This window comes from Cebidichthys violaceus, unplaced genomic scaffold, assembly GCF_023349555.1.
Source record: "Cebidichthys violaceus isolate CVI_PGR_0920_01 unplaced genomic scaffold, fCebVio1.0.p SCAF_150, whole genome shotgun sequence".
Taxonomy (NCBI): Eukaryota; Metazoa; Chordata; class Actinopteri; order Perciformes; family Stichaeidae; genus Cebidichthys; species Cebidichthys violaceus.
In genome coordinates, this window is record NW_027176319.1 from 68,241 (window position 1) to 85,000 (window position 16,760).

Sequence of the window (16,760 nt, forward strand, 5' to 3'; positions counted from 1 at the left end):
TGTGTGTGTGTGTGTGTGTGTGTGTGTGTGTGTGTGGAGGGGGGGGGGGAGTTGTTCGAGCAATTAAAATGACAAGCTGGCAATTAGCAAGCCCCCAAATCCCCTTAAGAGTGGGCTAATGTGGCTAATACATCAGCTGAGCGTAGTGCGGTATGTGTGTCTACGTTTGTGTGTGTGTGTGTGTCTGTGTGTGTGTGTGTGTGTGTGTGTGTGTGTGTGTCTACGTATGTGTGTGTGTGTATCCTTGTGTTGGCCGTGAACGTCTGCTCTAAGCTAACTCTAAGCGGAGACAATGGCTCATTGTGGTGGTGAGGACGAGTCAGTTCACATCTGTCTTCACTAACTTATTTGAACAGCAGCGTCAGACGTACGACAACAGGGAGCAGCAGCACGAACAAACAGCAGGACTCAAACCGCAGACACGACGAAAACACGACGAGAACCAGACGAGTACAAGACGAGAACACGACAAGAACACGACGAGTACACGACCAGAACACGACGAAAACACAACGAGAACAAGACAAGTACAAGACGAGAACACGACAAGAACACGACGAGTACACGACCAGAACACGACGAAAACACAACGAGAACAAGACGAGTACACAATGAGAACACGACGAGAACACGACGAGTACACGACGAAAACACAACAGGAACACGACGAGTACGCGTCAAGAACACCACAAGTTTACAATGAGAACATGGCGAGAACATGACAAACACAAGACAAGAACACGACAAGAACATGATGAGAACATGATGAGTAAACAACCAGAACACAACGAATACACGACAAGAAAACGACGAGAAAACGAAGAGTACGCGACCAGAACACAAAGAATGTACAAGCACACCACGAGTTTAGGACGAGAACATGACGAGTACACAACGAATACACGACAGGTTCACAATGAGAAAACGACAAGAATACGGAGAACACACATCAAGAACACGACAAGTAAACAACGAGTAAACAAGATGAGAACACGACTCCAGAGACAAAACTAAGGAATAATGACGTCTTCTTATAATAAAGAATCTGCCATGAAAGCTATTTTATTGTGGACATTCATTCAGTAAATCACAGTTTGGTTTAATCTGTGCAACCAGCATCCTTTTTATCAATTAAAATAACTAACAATGAGTGATGAAACTAGCCGATCATTTCATTATAAGCTGCCAAACTAGTAATTAATCTGGTGGTTTGAACTCAAACTGTTGCCTTGGATTGACTTGACTTAATAAAAGTGGTTTCAAAATAAGAAAGCACACTTGTGCAGTGGAGGATTTTCTTCTGCTTTAGTACGTAACCATACTACATTATATTTACACTAGTAATGCACCCAGTTATGTAATTAAACATCAACAATATTTTCACATCCCCCACAGAAAAAAATAGCTATTTTTGTTCTTTGCATGTCGTGCAGCACGTTCCCCCGGTCTGCCCTACCGGTGACGGCCCAGCCGCGGCCAACGTGTGCCCAGATGAGATAACTCGGTGCAGGCGGGAGGGTGAGGGGGGAGGAAGGGGGAGGAAGGGGGGGGGGTGACACCAGGGAGGGCTGCCTCCTATGGAAAAAGAAAAAAAAAAAAGGGAGAACTTGGAGCTCGGCCAAGTCTTTCTTCCTCGCCGTCTCCCGACTCACTCCTTCTGTCATGTAGCAGGGCCTTATGAAACAAGGCAATACAGAGACGGAGCGCAAGCAAACAAACAAATGAGTTGGAGTGTGTGTGTGTGTGTGTGCATAGAAGCACAGAAATAGAAGAATACACACATGTGTGTGTGTGTGTGTGTGTGTGTGTGTGTGTGTGTGTGTGTGTGTGAAGGGGGAGAAGAATTATCATGGAGAAAAGACGTGCAGTGACTTTCTTCATCAAAACCTTGGCAGACGATCAGAGGAGGGGAAGCTATTGTTGGAAGACACCCTCCCCTTTCCCTGTGCACACAGGCAAACGCAGTTGGATACACACAGTCAGTCAAACACACACACACACACACACACACACACACACACACACAATCTTCTACCTTCCACCCCCACACTCCTGCTTTCAAACTTCCGCAGAGAGCTGCGTGCCACTGTCACATCTTCTTTCCAAAGTCACAATTAAAGACGCTGAATATGTGCACGAGTGTGTGTGTGTGTGTGTGTGTGTGTGTGTGTGTGTGTGTGCGTACGAGTGAGTTAGAGGGTGAGGTGGCTGCTACGGAAAAAAAAAACAACATTTTGATTGGCAAACTTTATCTGGGGGCCCCGAGGGACTGCGCAGCCACTGTAAACGATTTATCGGAAAAATGCATCCCAGAATGCACCTGGGGGGCTCTTGCCCCGGGGCGATTATTGAATGACCTCTGAGAGCGTGACTCCTGCTAACCTTCCCCGCCCGTCTACAAATTAACTTCTCACAGCAGCGAGGAGGTGAGAGGACGACCTCCGACGCATTTACACAGCGGAGGTTCAGAGTCAGATCCGAAACGGAGGAAGACTCCCGACTCTTCATCACGAGGAGGTGACTGGGAGGGTTTGTGCTTCAGTTACTTTTTGGGAATCAGTGCATGTGAAGTACAATTTAAAGGGCGGTTGCTAAAGATGCTGCGATGTATCGGTATTAACGATAACGGTGCTATTTAAGAAATTAAATATTGGTATCATGTTAATAATACACACTTTATAATATCGTGTAAATAATCCAGCACATTTTAAATGAATACAGACTCTAGCTTAATCTCTCTACACTCTTATTCTTTCCACAAATAAGACACAAAATGCACATTAAAAGTTAAAATTAAATTTGACTTTTTACAAATTTTCTATTGTGATCTAGAATTCTTTTGGCCACCATCATCGTGTGTTCTAAATCTGATATCGTGACAGTTTTAAATCTTGATTGTTTGAGTGTTTCTGCAGCCTGAGGCGGCTTTTTTTTCTCGATGAGAGTGAAGCGCTTGCCGTTGCAGCTTTTGGTTTGCGGAGCGCCTCCCGTTCTTTCCGGAATGCTCTGAACACCTCGAGTTGAAATAAAATTCAACTCAAGAGCGGAAAATTGTCGTTCTCATTGCCGGATTTACACGACTTCACCAACCGTAGTTATCATGATCCGAGAAAAAAACAGCAGGAGACAAATTAGTGCGGTGCTTGAGATTCCAGGTTAGTTGTTGTTTACTATTAACTGTTAGTTAGCACAAAGTTCATGGCTTGTGCTAAGCTAATGTTAGCACTCATTCAGTGGTTGCCTCGCAACAATCATTTTAGAATTTAAGACGCAGCAAACTGCAAAAAAAGCGCCTTCGTAGTTCCTCTAGGCAGCATCTAAGAATAAGAAATCACATTATTAAAGGTAGTTAATGTAGTTTCTATGAGATTCATTCATTTCACATGTGAATGAATGTGATGTAGAGACTTATGTGTGAAAGAAAGACGTAGTTTAAAGCAGTGCAGTTGTTTGCTCAACAACACAGGTGGTTGATCAATAAGTTGATTAAACGGGAAGTGAATTGAGCAATTAACAATTTTCACGATCGATTTAAGGAACCAAAATATTTGTTCTGAGCTTCTCGAATGTGAGGATTCTCTGCTTTTCTTTGTTGGATGTCTTTGCAAACTGAATATTTTGTTTTTTTTAAACAAACTAGTAATCTAAAAGACGTCTTTACTGTTTTTCTGACGTCTTAGACTAAAGAATGAACCACTTATTAAAATAGTAGACCTCTGTTGAGTTATTCCTTTTTTGCTATGATTAATATTGCGAGGGGTGCAGTCATTTTGTTTTTTCCAGTGTTTGGATGTTATTTCACTCACCTAGTCTGAATCTCAGAGCTGCTAGCGGTCCCCCGTGAAAGGCCAGCATCAGCACGCCTCCCTCCAGGCCCGTCGCCCACTGCAGTCCCTCCAGTCCTCCGCAGCAGCGCAGGTGCTTGGCTAGTCTCAGCGTGGCGGCCAGAGCCACCTCCTCCGCTACCAGTGCCATGCTAACAGGTGCCAAGCCCACATCAAAGCACATCAGCTCCCCTTGCTCTCCCCCTACCACGACCACGGCCCCAGCAGGGTGCCAGGCCAGGAGGGTGGGCCGCACGGGGCAAGGGGCCAGCAGGGAGACCCCCCGTCGCTGGTCGTACAGCACCAAGGAGGAGTCGGCGAGGCCCAGGAGGAGCGTGGTCTCAGAGGGGTGACGCGAGCAGGAGACGGGACGGGACGGCAGCGGGATGCGGGTGACGGACAAGAGGTGCAGGCGTCCCCGCGCACAATCGTAGACGCAGGCGTCGGCCCGGGACCCCTCTGTGAATCCGGGGGCTGCTGCTGCAGGAAGCTCCACCGTCAGCAGCTGGTAGGGCTGGAGAACGCTGAAGCGGCAGTCCAGAGGGTTTCCTTCAGTCCGGAGGGAGGCGAGGACCTTTGAGAGGGAGAGGATGAAAAGAAGAGAAGAGGACGATTACAGAGAGTCTGATGAATAACCTCCTTATGACTCTGATCTGATCCAACAATAGTAAGAACTTTATTATTATAGCACCTTTAAAAACAGAGTTCACAAAGTGCTATAAAATAAATTAAATATATTAAATAAATTAAATAAATTAAAATAAAATAAAGACCACATCACATGAAAGCCAGTCTGTAAAAATGGGCTTTAAGAAGTTATTTAAAATATATATTACTGATTCTGCTAGTCTTATTCCCTCAGGCAGGTCATTGCAAAGCCCTCAATTAACTAAAATTTGTTATGACACATTCACACCACAGATGTTTCAAACAAAGTATTCTAACTCTGGAGAATCCATTCACTGAATTTAAGAGAAAACTAAAACTTTGAAAGTTTCTAAAACTTTCTAGATTCTACATTCAGACTTCAGATTAGCAGCAGTGAGATGCTTTAGTTTACACAGCCATGCTGTCCAAGTTCCACAGAGGTAAAAATCCCCTGAATTTATTTGCGCTTTTGAGTGAAAAATTTGGTTCACGCCTTCATGTCTCCTCAGGAAGAAGATGTAATAAAGTTGCTGACTGTTCATGCATCTCCATCATCTAGTCATAATGTGTCCAATGCTTTGTGTTCAGTGTTAAGTAGCACATGTTAGCATGCTAACACACTCCTGCTTCAAATCAGCGTGTTAGCCTCACCATTGGGAACATGCTAACGTTAGCATTTGGCTCAAAGCACTCTGTGAAAAAGTGGGAAGGAATGCTTCCTGCAAGTCCACAAAGCTCAGATGAAGTCCCTGGACAGATTTCTTTTGACTGCTCTGTTTTTATTTCTGTCTTTAGTCCTGGAGTGACTGTATTTTACTACTAATACTTTAGGTGTAGGTTAGAGGGAGGATTCAGCCAGTAGTTTAGCATCACTAAACATTGTATGAATAGAACTTAATCTTGTCATTTTGTTCTTGTTTTTACACATTCTACTATTTGGGAATTGGAAGATGCTGAGTTTCTGAATAAAAGAAGGAAGCAGAAGCATAGAGAGAAGGGAGTCATACCATGGCAGAAGCCCCTCAAACCCCCCCGGAGATGGAAGAAATAGAGCCTTCCACTTCCCTTCATAAACACCAGGCTGTCAATCACAGACGGCTAATGATAAGAGCTCCGTTTTAACTCAAGGTCAACAACATCTTCTCCCCGAGCATGCCACGGCTTTGGCACCCCGGCGATAAACAACCTGCTCTGTTTACCTGCGTGAGCGAGGAGCCAAGAGCTCAACGCTACGCATGGTGACAAGAAAGAGAAAGAGGATGATACATGGAGAAAGCTTGGCGTTATTAGACCAATGGTCAAAATCCAGAAGTGAGATTATTCGCTCCTGGACCACAACCAGGTGGAGGGGGGCCGCTAAGCGCCGACACCGATGGAGAAAGGCCGTGTCACGGGTGGTGCTGTCGATAAAAAACACCCACGAGGAACCCGGCAACAGTAGGTGGATGACAGGAGACGTCAGCCTTCAGCTAAACAGCAGCCCAGCAGCTCCACAGTCGCTAACAGAGCTTTATAGGAGGGATTTCACCTCACCAAAGCCTCTATCAGAGCCCTGCATTGACCGTGGCAGCTTTGGCTAAATGAGCCCATTTCTTTTCGCCGTGTAGACAGAAAGAAGGATCGGCTGCCTGCCTGCCTTCCTTTCCTTTTCCCCAAAGCTGCCCGGCCCAGTATTTTGGCAGGCATTGCCAAAAAGGGACTTAGAGGGAGGAAGGTTTTTTTTTTTGTGCTCGTGGTCTACAGCAGGAGAGAGAAGCAGATGACTGTCCTCCTGAAAGCTTTTTTTTTTTCTCTCTTCTTTTCTCCTCTCCATAATCCTCCAGAGCTAGCTCCTGCTGCTCCCCAGGGGGTGGGTGCTGTGTGTTTATTTGAGGAGCTCGGTTCATGCGAGGAGGGGCGGTGTATCCTTCGGGATGGGGTGCGGTGCGGTTCTCTGGAGAGCTTCATTTCTGCAGGGACAAAGTGACACACGCATGAAACAAACAAGTGTCCATCGAGTCCATCGATGGACTGAAAATAAGAAGTGGGCACGGTCACCGTGACGCCACCATTTGGTTTGTTCGGCATTTTGGCTGCACCATGTTGGTTTTTAGCCGTCGCCATCTTGGTTGTTGGCTTTCGCCATCTTGCTTTTAGGCCGTCGCCATCTTGGTTTTTAGGTCGTCGCCATCTTGGTTTTTAGTCGTCGCCATCTTGGTTTTTAGGTTGTCGCCATCTTGGTTTTTAGGTCGTTGTCATCTTGTGTTTTTAGGCCGTTGCCATCTTGGTTTTTAGCTGTCGCCATCTTGGTTTTTAGCCGTCGCCATCTTGGTTTTTAGGTCGTCGCCATCTTGCTTTTAGGCCGTCGCCATCTTGGTTTTTAGGCCGTTGCCATCTTGGTTTTTAGGTCGTCGCCATCTTGGTTTTTAGCCGTCGCCACCTTGGTTTTTAGGCCGTCGCCATCTTGTGCTTTTAGGTCGTCGCCATCTTGGTTTTGAGGTTGATGCCATCTTGTGTTTTTGCAACCAGACGTGATACGAGAAGGTGGCGCTTGGTACAACCAAACATTGAATAACACAATTTTAGGCAACCGAAATATAACAATTAATTTCCATAAACTGAAAACACACTGTGAAAGGGTTAAAGTTGAAAGACAAAAAAAGGATCAATCACAGGTAGCCCCGCCCAAAAGCATACTCTACAATACAATTAAATTAAAACATGCCATACGAGCTAGTAGTGCTTGAGTTTGGCAATTTCACCCTCACAATCTTGGATTACGGCCGTCGCCATGTTGTTTTTATCGCAACCGATAAATAGAACTGACCATATTTGGACTGAGGAGGAGTGACGTAGAGCCGAAGTACACGTCTCTGGCAGAGACCTGTCAATCACAGTGTGGCTCCGCCCCTAAAGCATCCCCTGCTTTATGGTCTGTTTGACTCTAAATGGACCATAATGTACTAAATGAACATCATGCTGTATTGAAGAAGACTTGAAACTAGAGATTGAGACCATAAACTCATGTTTACAATGTTTACTGAGGGAATAAATCAAGAGAGAAGTAGAGTCATTTTAGACTAGACTTCTATACAACCAGAGGAGTCGCCCCCTGAAGTTTCAAACAATTCAGCATTGGGTTCCCTTATCAGAACCAGAGTTTGCTTCCTGAGTCCATCACACAGAATGCTGTTGCAGGAATCAAGACCTACTTCCATTCCACAAGCCCTCCTGACTGACCCCCCCCCCCCCCCCCCCGCCAACCACATCCTCATCCTCTCAGCTTTTCATCTCGTGCCCGGCTTGCTAGTGCCCGCTGCCCGCTGTGCCAGGATGCCACCGTTGCACCATCGAGGATGAGGAGCAGCTGATTCAGCTCTGCCTCCCCTGATCGGTGACCCCGCGAAGAAAACGAGGGGGGAGGAGGGGGGAGAACAGTGGGACAGTGTCAGCTACGGAGCAGCGAAGAGTAAAAACTGCATGGCCTGGTTCAAGCTGCAACAGCCAACATTTCAAAGAGCTCAAGCTTTTATTCTGACACATCCTGAATACACAAAAAAAACATGTAAGATAATGGAGAATTAACCCGTGTATGAGTTCTCAGATTCATGTCCTCAACTGTAGTTCAATTCACTGATACATCATTCCACGGTCTTGACCACAAACAGGTATTTACTCCATTATACAGTAGAAATTGGATAAAGTTAATGATATTTTTTCACATCAGCACTAAAATCGATGAAAGGCCTTCCCTTGCTTGTCGGCTCCACACAGAAAGTAAAGAGCCTCAAACGTCAATGCATTGATTGATGTTACTTGGATGTTAATAGGAACAGACTGACATTTATTAATCTATAAGAAACTCCTTAATCTTATAATCATTATTTCATAAAGGCTTCTCTGACCAGCAAAAATGTTCAGTTTAAAATCCAGATTTTAGATATTTATACCCAGAATTCAGCATCCAAACTCCTTGAACCTGAATGTCTAACTTGGAGTGCCTTTTGAGTGTTTCAGAAAAGTGCAATATTTTTAAAAAAGGTCTATAAATCTCAATAGAAAAAGCAGAGCAAAAACTGCATCTATAGTCACAACAGTTATTGCTGTCAGTGCAGCAGCGTTTTGACTCTGGGTCACTTTTTAAGGCCTCGTTTTACATTCTGTGTGGACCGAGCAAAGGCAAGCGAAAGGCCCCTGAAGGCAACACAGCTGATTAGGAGATTAGAGCGCTGGCACTCAAGACTTTCAGGGTTATAAAGTCTGAGTCTTTCCAAACATAAAACTGCAAACACTCATGCTGCCGTAAGCATGAGAGGACACGAACATCGCACGAATGATGACGTGTAGATTTATCTGCAGCTGATTTATGTACCAAACCACGGACGTTCAATATAAGTATGAGAGAGTATGAGAGGACAGTTTCTGATCTAAGACAATTTTCACTCTTGTTTTACAAACTGCTACCTGAATAAAGTCCAATAAAAAACACGCTTTGGATGTCAAAACAGCAGCCGGTCTTTAAAAGAAGAGTGAGAGAAAGGACTTCTGCTCGTGTCACACGTTCCTGTATCGGCTGGTTCTGAGAGCATGAAATAGAAAAATGATGAATAAGGTCAAGAGAGGGAGTGAAAGGATGTGCAAGAGAGACAGAAAGAGAGAGGATGGAAGTGAGTAAAGAGAGAGAGACGGAGGGTGAGACGTGGAGAGAAAAAGATGCAAAAAGGAAAACAGAGAGACAGAGAAAGAGAGAGAGAGAGACAGAGAGAGAGAGAAAGAAAGAGAGAGACAGAGAGAGAGAGAGAAAGAGAGAGACAGAGAGAGAGAGAGAGAGAGAGAGACAGAGAGAGAGAGAGAGAGAGACAGAGAGAGAGAGAGAGACAGAGAGAGAGAGACAGAGAGAGAGAGACAGCGAGAGAGAGAGAGAGAGAGACAGCGAGAGAGAGACAGCGAGAGAGAGAGAGAGAGAGAGAGAGACAGCGAGAGAGAGACAGAGAGAGAGAGACAGCGAGAGAGAGAGAGAGAGAGAGAGAGAGAGAGAGACAGAGAGAGAGAGAGACAGAGAGAGAGGCCTCTAGTAAGTAGCTTTCTCCTGGTTATTGGTTTCAGTGACTGGTCAAAACTATTCTTCTCCATTCTTCTTGTCTCCCTCTCTTTCTCTCTCTCTCTCTCCCTCGTCGGCACCTTTTCTCCCCCTCCGTGGCGTGAAAGATAAAGCGGACGGGCCCAACTGTGTGGCTGGCCCTTGTTCACAGCAGTGGCCTTTTGAAGCCAATTTTCCAGCTCACGGAGCAGAGAAAGACAGGGAGAGACGGGCGGAGAGAGACGGAGGGACTCGGAGGAGAGTCGAGGGATGAAGGGAGGGATGGGGGGGAGGTAGGGGAGGTAGAGGGAGGAGGACTGGGAAGTTTTTAGGTGTGCGAATCAGGGTTACTGTTGAGGTACTGATGTGAGAAACCCGAAGCTATTCCTCACACCTAAATTGCCGTAATTTGATACCACTGAACATAATTGTAGACAGAAGAGAAGATTGTTCACTCGACCCAAACTGCGGAGGCTGTGGGATTTTTTTTTTTCTTTTTTTTTAAGGCGGTGGAGCTTTGGAGTAATTCTGCACTTTGGATTCAACACCCGACTCTTCACTGCATTGCTGAACATGTGCAGTTCTGCACATTAAGACGGAAAATTAGCAATTTTAATGTAGCTTCTAATGCACTCTTAATCACAGCAGCTGTGGAGGAGATGAAGTACAGATTGAATTATTCAATTATATATATATATATATATATATATATATATATATATATATTCCTCCTATATGAATTATTTCATGTTTTGCAAAAAACACAGATTCCATGCAGCACGGTGCCGAAGTCGCTAATAATTAAAAACCGACAGAAATCACACAAATGCAGATCAAACGAGTGGAGGGAAACTGTTTGGTGACAGATAACTGGATAGTCATACGCTTTAAAAAAAAAACACAAACAAAACATAAAACAGTATGTTTCGCAAACATCAATACACACATACAATCCTAAAAAAATAAACACATTCATCTGGTGTTTTTCTTTTCATTCAGATTATTAAATTCCAGGAACAGGTTTGTGTGTGTTTGTGTTGAGGGAAGCATGAAGGAAGGATGATTAAAAATGTTAACTGGATGCATAAAAACCAAGTATGTATGTGTTCCCCCCCCCCCCCCTGCATGCCGTGGCTCCACTTATCAGCGTGAGGAAGAGGAGGGTGGTGGTGGTGGTGGTGGTGGTAGTGGTGGTGGGGGGGGGGGCATACAAATTAAGACCACATAGGGAAAGAAATCAGACTTTTTTTTAAATGCCGAGAGACTGGCTAGAAAATTGGCTTAGTGCTGCAGATAGCGAACTGAACAAAAGGAACATATATATGAGCTTGAAGTGATTGAAGTAGCTGGCGTCTCCCGATGTGTGCCCGGCGTTTGATTCCCGCCACGGCTCTTACATAAACTGCTCGCTTAATTTCACACCGCGCATCATGAAAAATGACAACAAACGCTTTCATTAGAGCGCGATGCCGCAGCCCCTGCGAAGAGACTTTAATGTTCCTGAAGCGTGGAGGAAGGAAGGAAGGAGGAGAGGAGGATGAGGAGGTGTGTGTGTGTGTGTGTGTGTGTGTGTGTGTGTGTGTGTGTGTGTGTGTGTGTTTGGATGGGGGGGGGGGGGGGGTGAAGGAGACATAGAGAGAATAAACTAGGTGAAGGAGTGTGATAAATGTGAAGAGCGTTCCAAAAAACAAGAAGCGGTAGAAGCGGAGAACAGCTTTACTTATTTCAATATTCATGTACCCCCCCCTCCCCCCTCCTCCCCCCTCAATTCTCTCCTCCATGAATTTGTTTTCCTAGCATGCAATTGGTAACGCTCATCTGTCCTCCCTTCTCTCCCTTCTCTCTCTCTCTCTGGTGTGGTGAAACGTTTTGCATGTGCTTACCGATGAAGCACCGTACGAGGAGTATAGAGTTAAGCCCAGTTCGGTAATTTTGGGGGGGGGGGGGGGGGGGGGGGGATCTTTCATCTGCTTTTTGGCACGAGGACAATCCTACGGTGACACGGAATCGGGTCACGGGTGAGGGTTTTTGCCAGAGGCCATGAGGATGTGTGCGTCTTAAGATGCGTGTGTGTGTGTGTGTGTGTGTGTGTGTGTGTGTGTGTGTGTTCGTGGGCGTTCTCCTTCACGCTGTACCACAGCTTAGCGTCCTCCCTTCTTATTTCATATGGTGATGCATGGAGGTGCAACACGGAGGTGCCACCCTTGAGGTGACTTAACACACCGTCCCCAATCCCATCCAGCGCACAACACAGGCCTCCCGATTCAAACCAGCAGCTTTGTTGCCTCTTTCACTGTGTGTATATATAAAAAAAAACATATGAAATAGACCAGCGGGAGTTATGATTTGTTTACTGGGCTTCAAACACCACGCTAAAGGTGTTAGAAATCCTTTTAAGATAGGATTTTGTATTCACGGTCACTCGGTAAACTTTATGCTTTGCTCGGTCTCATTTCTTACTTGTTTACCGTATTTAATCATCAGTTACAGTTGGATTAATCTGAGCTTGTTCTCTATAAAGTCTTGTGAAACGTGCTTATAATGAGAGCGACAAGCAACAACCCAAATGTTACGACTGTATCCATCACTTCAGCTGCCTTCTTTAGTTGGATTTGTGCATGAAAATGATATTTTAAGGGTCGAAACAAAGGCATTAAAAGGGTAACGTTGGTATTTTCTAATGTGTCTAATGTTTAAGTGACTAACGGAGACGACGGTTGTTTTAGGAACGAGGGAGAACGCTGCTAAATGCTCAGCCGTGAAAATCATTTAGATAACATTAAGCTACACTTTCACCGGCTCTCATTTCTCCAACTCTCACTCACGTTTTCACCGTCGTCTTCCGGCAACAAGTCACATGACACCAACAGAAAGACGACGGTTCTCTTACTCCGAAGGCTTCTCTCTGTTATGTTGTTTGATGCTTTCATTAACGATCTCAGCCCGTCAGTATCAAAAACAAGCACTGGACAAAAATAGTTGTGATTCATGAAATTATGACATCATGAAGTCTTATAATGGCACTAAAAAGTAGTGGAATCAACTCCTCTTCTGTCTTTTGAGAAACAAATACATTTTACAGACTCATTTTTGTTTTTTAGTTGAAAAAAACAAACAATCAAACAATCTTAATTAGTGTAAGGTAATTATAATTGATGAGGTCCCCCTGCATGAATATAGAAAAACTATAGCTGTTTATTAAAGTCAGGCTCTATTTTTCACTTCTGTACCAGCATCAACTAGTTGTGAGTTTATTTATTGTTCGTTGGATGAAATCCTATTTTAATCATTTCTACTTTAACTCCTTTATTTCAGGCTCGCTCCCAAACAATCCTCCATTTTCTCACCGAACCGAGAAACTTTTCCCTCCGAGTCTTAAGGTGAGAGGATCTCAACCAAGAACGTATTTAAGTTAATGCCACGAATATCGACTCACATCGACATCCCCACAGCAACCAAATGGGTATGTGGGTATGTGTGTGTGTGTGTGTGTGTGTGTGTGTGTGTGTGTGCGTGCGTGTACCTTGAGGCCTTCAGCAGCCGAGCAGCTGAGCAGCACCAGGTTGTGCCTCTGCGTGTTTGTGGGGGTCCAGGTCCACGGCTCGTCTCCGGGCTCGTCCAGGTCCCACCAGCAGAGCGCCACATCCTGCAGACGGTTGAGGCGCACCTGTCTGCGGAGCCTTCGGCCACGCCCACCCGCCTCCACGCACACCACCTGGACAGGGAGACGCACACGAAGAGGAGACGGGATGCACCTTGAATAAAGCGGCGGTCGACGCATATCTTCTCGGAGTGTCTTAGCGATTCATTTGGATTTACACACCTGAGGGCTCTGGAACTTAACCCCAAATATCACTCATGTCCTTCCCCCATCTTGTTTTGTGTTGTTGTTGTTGATGTCTACGGTTGTTTTTCATCTTCCATTATTAATGTGTGCGTGTGTTTTTGTTCTGTCGGGGCTTGTTGTTTTAGTGATGTGCATATTTTTTGGGAAGGTCTGCCACGCTCTACGGGCCACAACAAAGAGACGCACAGTAATGAGCTCTCGCGACGCTTGAGGGGGCACACACACACACACACACACACACACACACACACACACACACACACACACACACAGAGACACACACACAGACACACACACACACACACACACTCTCTCTCTCTGACACACACATGTATGTATGCACACAAATACACATGTACATCCATGTAGAGGCACTGGTATGAAAAAGTGCACACGTTTTTTGCAGACACACACACACACACACACACACACACACACACACACACACACACACACACACACACACACACACACACACATGATTAAACAAACGGTGCTCCATCCAGAAGCACTTTTAACGCAGGTGAAATTGCAGGTCTTACTCTGTGACCCTGGCTTTCATGCACACCACGGCTCATTCCTCCTCCACACACACACACACACACACACACACACACACACACACACACACACACACACACACACACACAGGCCTTTCATACACTCTTTATCTCCAGTCACACTCACTAACACAATGAACCAGCTACCAGAGACGATGGCCAACACACACACACACACACACACACACACACACACACACACACATACAACCACTGTCGTAGAAGAGTGACACACAGAAAAGGCAGGTTGTATAAACGCAGTAATACACAGAAACATTCAGAAATTAGTAAATCGACAAGCTGGAGAGTTCAGTGGTCCATGTCTGCCCCTCCTGCCCCCTTGAGAGGGGGTTTGGGGGGTTTGGGGGGGGGGGGGGGGTCTGCTTTGGACACAAAATACAGAGATGAATTAAAATGATGGAAGTACATCTGATGATAAAGGGAACAAAGAGTTGCCCCAAACAGCTGAACGGGAGATCACTGACAGATGAGAAAGGGAAAAGAAGAAGAAGAAGAAGAAGAAATCTGAAAATCATTGGGGTAATAACACACTATCTACCCCCCCCCCCCCCCAAACACACACACACACACACACACACACACACACACACACACTCCACCATCCCTAACCATCTCTTCTAGTTTTTTTTCTGCCGGCGTTTGCTGGTCAGCAATAATCAAAAACCACTTTCTGTGGGCCGGATTAGTTTAGCCTCCCCCCCCTCCCTCTCTCTCAACGCCCCCCCACTCTCCCTTCTCCAGCTTAGCCCACTGGACCAGGGCGATGTGCATGTGTGTGTGTGTGTGTGTGTGTGTGTGTGTGTTTGTTGTGGGGGATGGGTTAGTTGTGCACACATGTGTACGTCGCAGGTTGCATGCACATGCATTGACAGAGGTGTGGGGGTGGTGGTGGTGTGTGTGTGGGTGGGGGGGGGTGTCTTATCAGGACTCTGCTTCTGGAGACAGACGCACGGTAGCAACGATTGCTTTTATACACACCAACGTGCACACAAACACACACACACACACACACACACACACACACACACCTCAACAAAAGGGCCTGGCAGTAATGTGATAATGCCAGGGTTAGCGGTTAGCCAGCTAGCGGAGGAGGACACAGTGTAGTTTTGTTTTGGAGGAGGGGGGGGACTGCATTTAATCAGACCTGCTGCTAACAGCTAGAGGAGCACCTCCAGATCAGCCCTCCTCTCTATACACACCTTTAAGAGAGAATGACGGACGGACACGGGAGAGACACGGTGAATGTATGTAAGTCCTCATTCTGATGGACGTAAAAGTAGTTTATTTAAGAGACAATATCCATAGTGGACGTTCCAGCCATAGACTGTATATGAGAAGTGGACGTAGTCGTCGAGACGTCACTCGTTGGTTTGTGGACTGATGTTTTGAAGCCTCTAGTTCGGCGTTTTGGCCGTCGCCATCTTGGATTTTCGGCCTTTGCCATATTGGGCTTTTGCAACTGGTGAACAGAAGTGACCACATTAGGACTGAAGAGGAGTGACGTAGAGACGCCGTATACGTCTCTGGTAGAGACCTGTCAATCACTGTGTAGCCCCGCCCCTAAAGCATCCCCTGCTTCATGGTCTGTTTGGACAGCGAAACGTTAACGCGTTTCTTCTCTGGCTCTACTTTCTCCATCACTGCGTTTCTACTGTACCTTGATTTCAGAGGGAGAGAGTTTGTCTGTCCGCCTGCCGGTCTCTGGGGAGTCCTGGTTCTTCGGGTTGAGGTGGACTGCAGCCACTTGGCTCTGCTCCAGGAAGGACAGCAGGATCAGCCTATCGCCGAGCACCGCTGGGAATGACATCACCACAAATGTCTCTGAAGGTCATGACTCAAAACGAACAAAAAACAACAGCATGTTGAAGAGTTCGCTGTGTCCTTAAATAGCAACACGTTCTATCTGTGTTGAATCAGGATACAGGAAGCAGTTTAAATAAAAGGAGAACAAACATTCACGGGTGGATTTATTGGACAATTTGGGACCCAGAAGGGAGGTTGACTTCTCAGAATCTTACATTTAAGAGGAATTAATTCACCATTTGAGTTTTCACAAATACATTTCCAGTTATTTAACCCTTTGAACTCTGCAATAAAAACGGTTCTCCGGTGCCTAAAGTGGTATTTCCAATTTATTTATTTTTTTTTCAAATGCGTCATATCCCTAAAAACTACACAAGCTAAGATCAAAGTTTTGTGAGCCATTATAATTCATACAAGTATTGAAATTGTGTCATTAATTAGAAATTCACAAAAATCTTGACATCAAATGTGAGTAAATAAAACACGCAAAGCATGTTGATCCATAACATTTCTAAATGTAGAGACATGAATAAACCTTTTCCCATCATTCCACGAGTTATTTGACTTATGTACATTTTCAGTGTAAAAGTATCGATAGTTTCATCTGCAATAGAAAGTATTTCCTCAGTGTCTGCATTGGTATTCTTTGCATAATGACATGTTTTTCTTGTTGTTGTGTACTTTTATTTTGAAGGTTCTGTGTTGGAGGCTCCATCTCTCACTGGATAACTGATAAAGATTATATATAAGAGTAATACATCGCTGTGTTTTTCTACACATTCTGTAGATTGATTGACTGAAGGACGCTCAACGTTCACCCAGTTGATGGAAACATAATCAAAATGCAGGTAATGGTTTCATAGAAACACAGCAGGAGAAATGTGTTGCCAACATTACGTTTTATGACATTAAATCCTGTGTTTTCTTTTTGATGGGGAAGAACAACATCAAGCTGTTTTCTCTGACGTCCGTTCACTCGACAGTGACATTTTGAT

At 45.2% G+C, this 16,760-nt stretch overlaps 1 protein-coding gene across 1 annotated transcript in view; it reads right to left on the reverse strand.

Moving 5' to 3' along the window:
• Positions 1-16,760, reverse strand: part of wdpcp (WD repeat containing planar cell polarity effector) — an 87,228-nt gene that overhangs the window by 35,361 nt on the left and 35,107 nt on the right. Inside the window, exons 9-11 of the mRNA XM_068710356.1 lie at positions 15,620-15,756; positions 13,055-13,246; positions 3,807-4,398 (exon numbers count right to left, since the gene is read on the reverse strand). Coding sequence (XP_068566457.1) covers positions 3,807-4,398; positions 13,055-13,246; positions 15,620-15,756 — 921 coding nt within the window. The remainder of the gene's footprint in view (positions 1-3,806; positions 4,399-13,054; positions 13,247-15,619; positions 15,757-16,760) is intronic.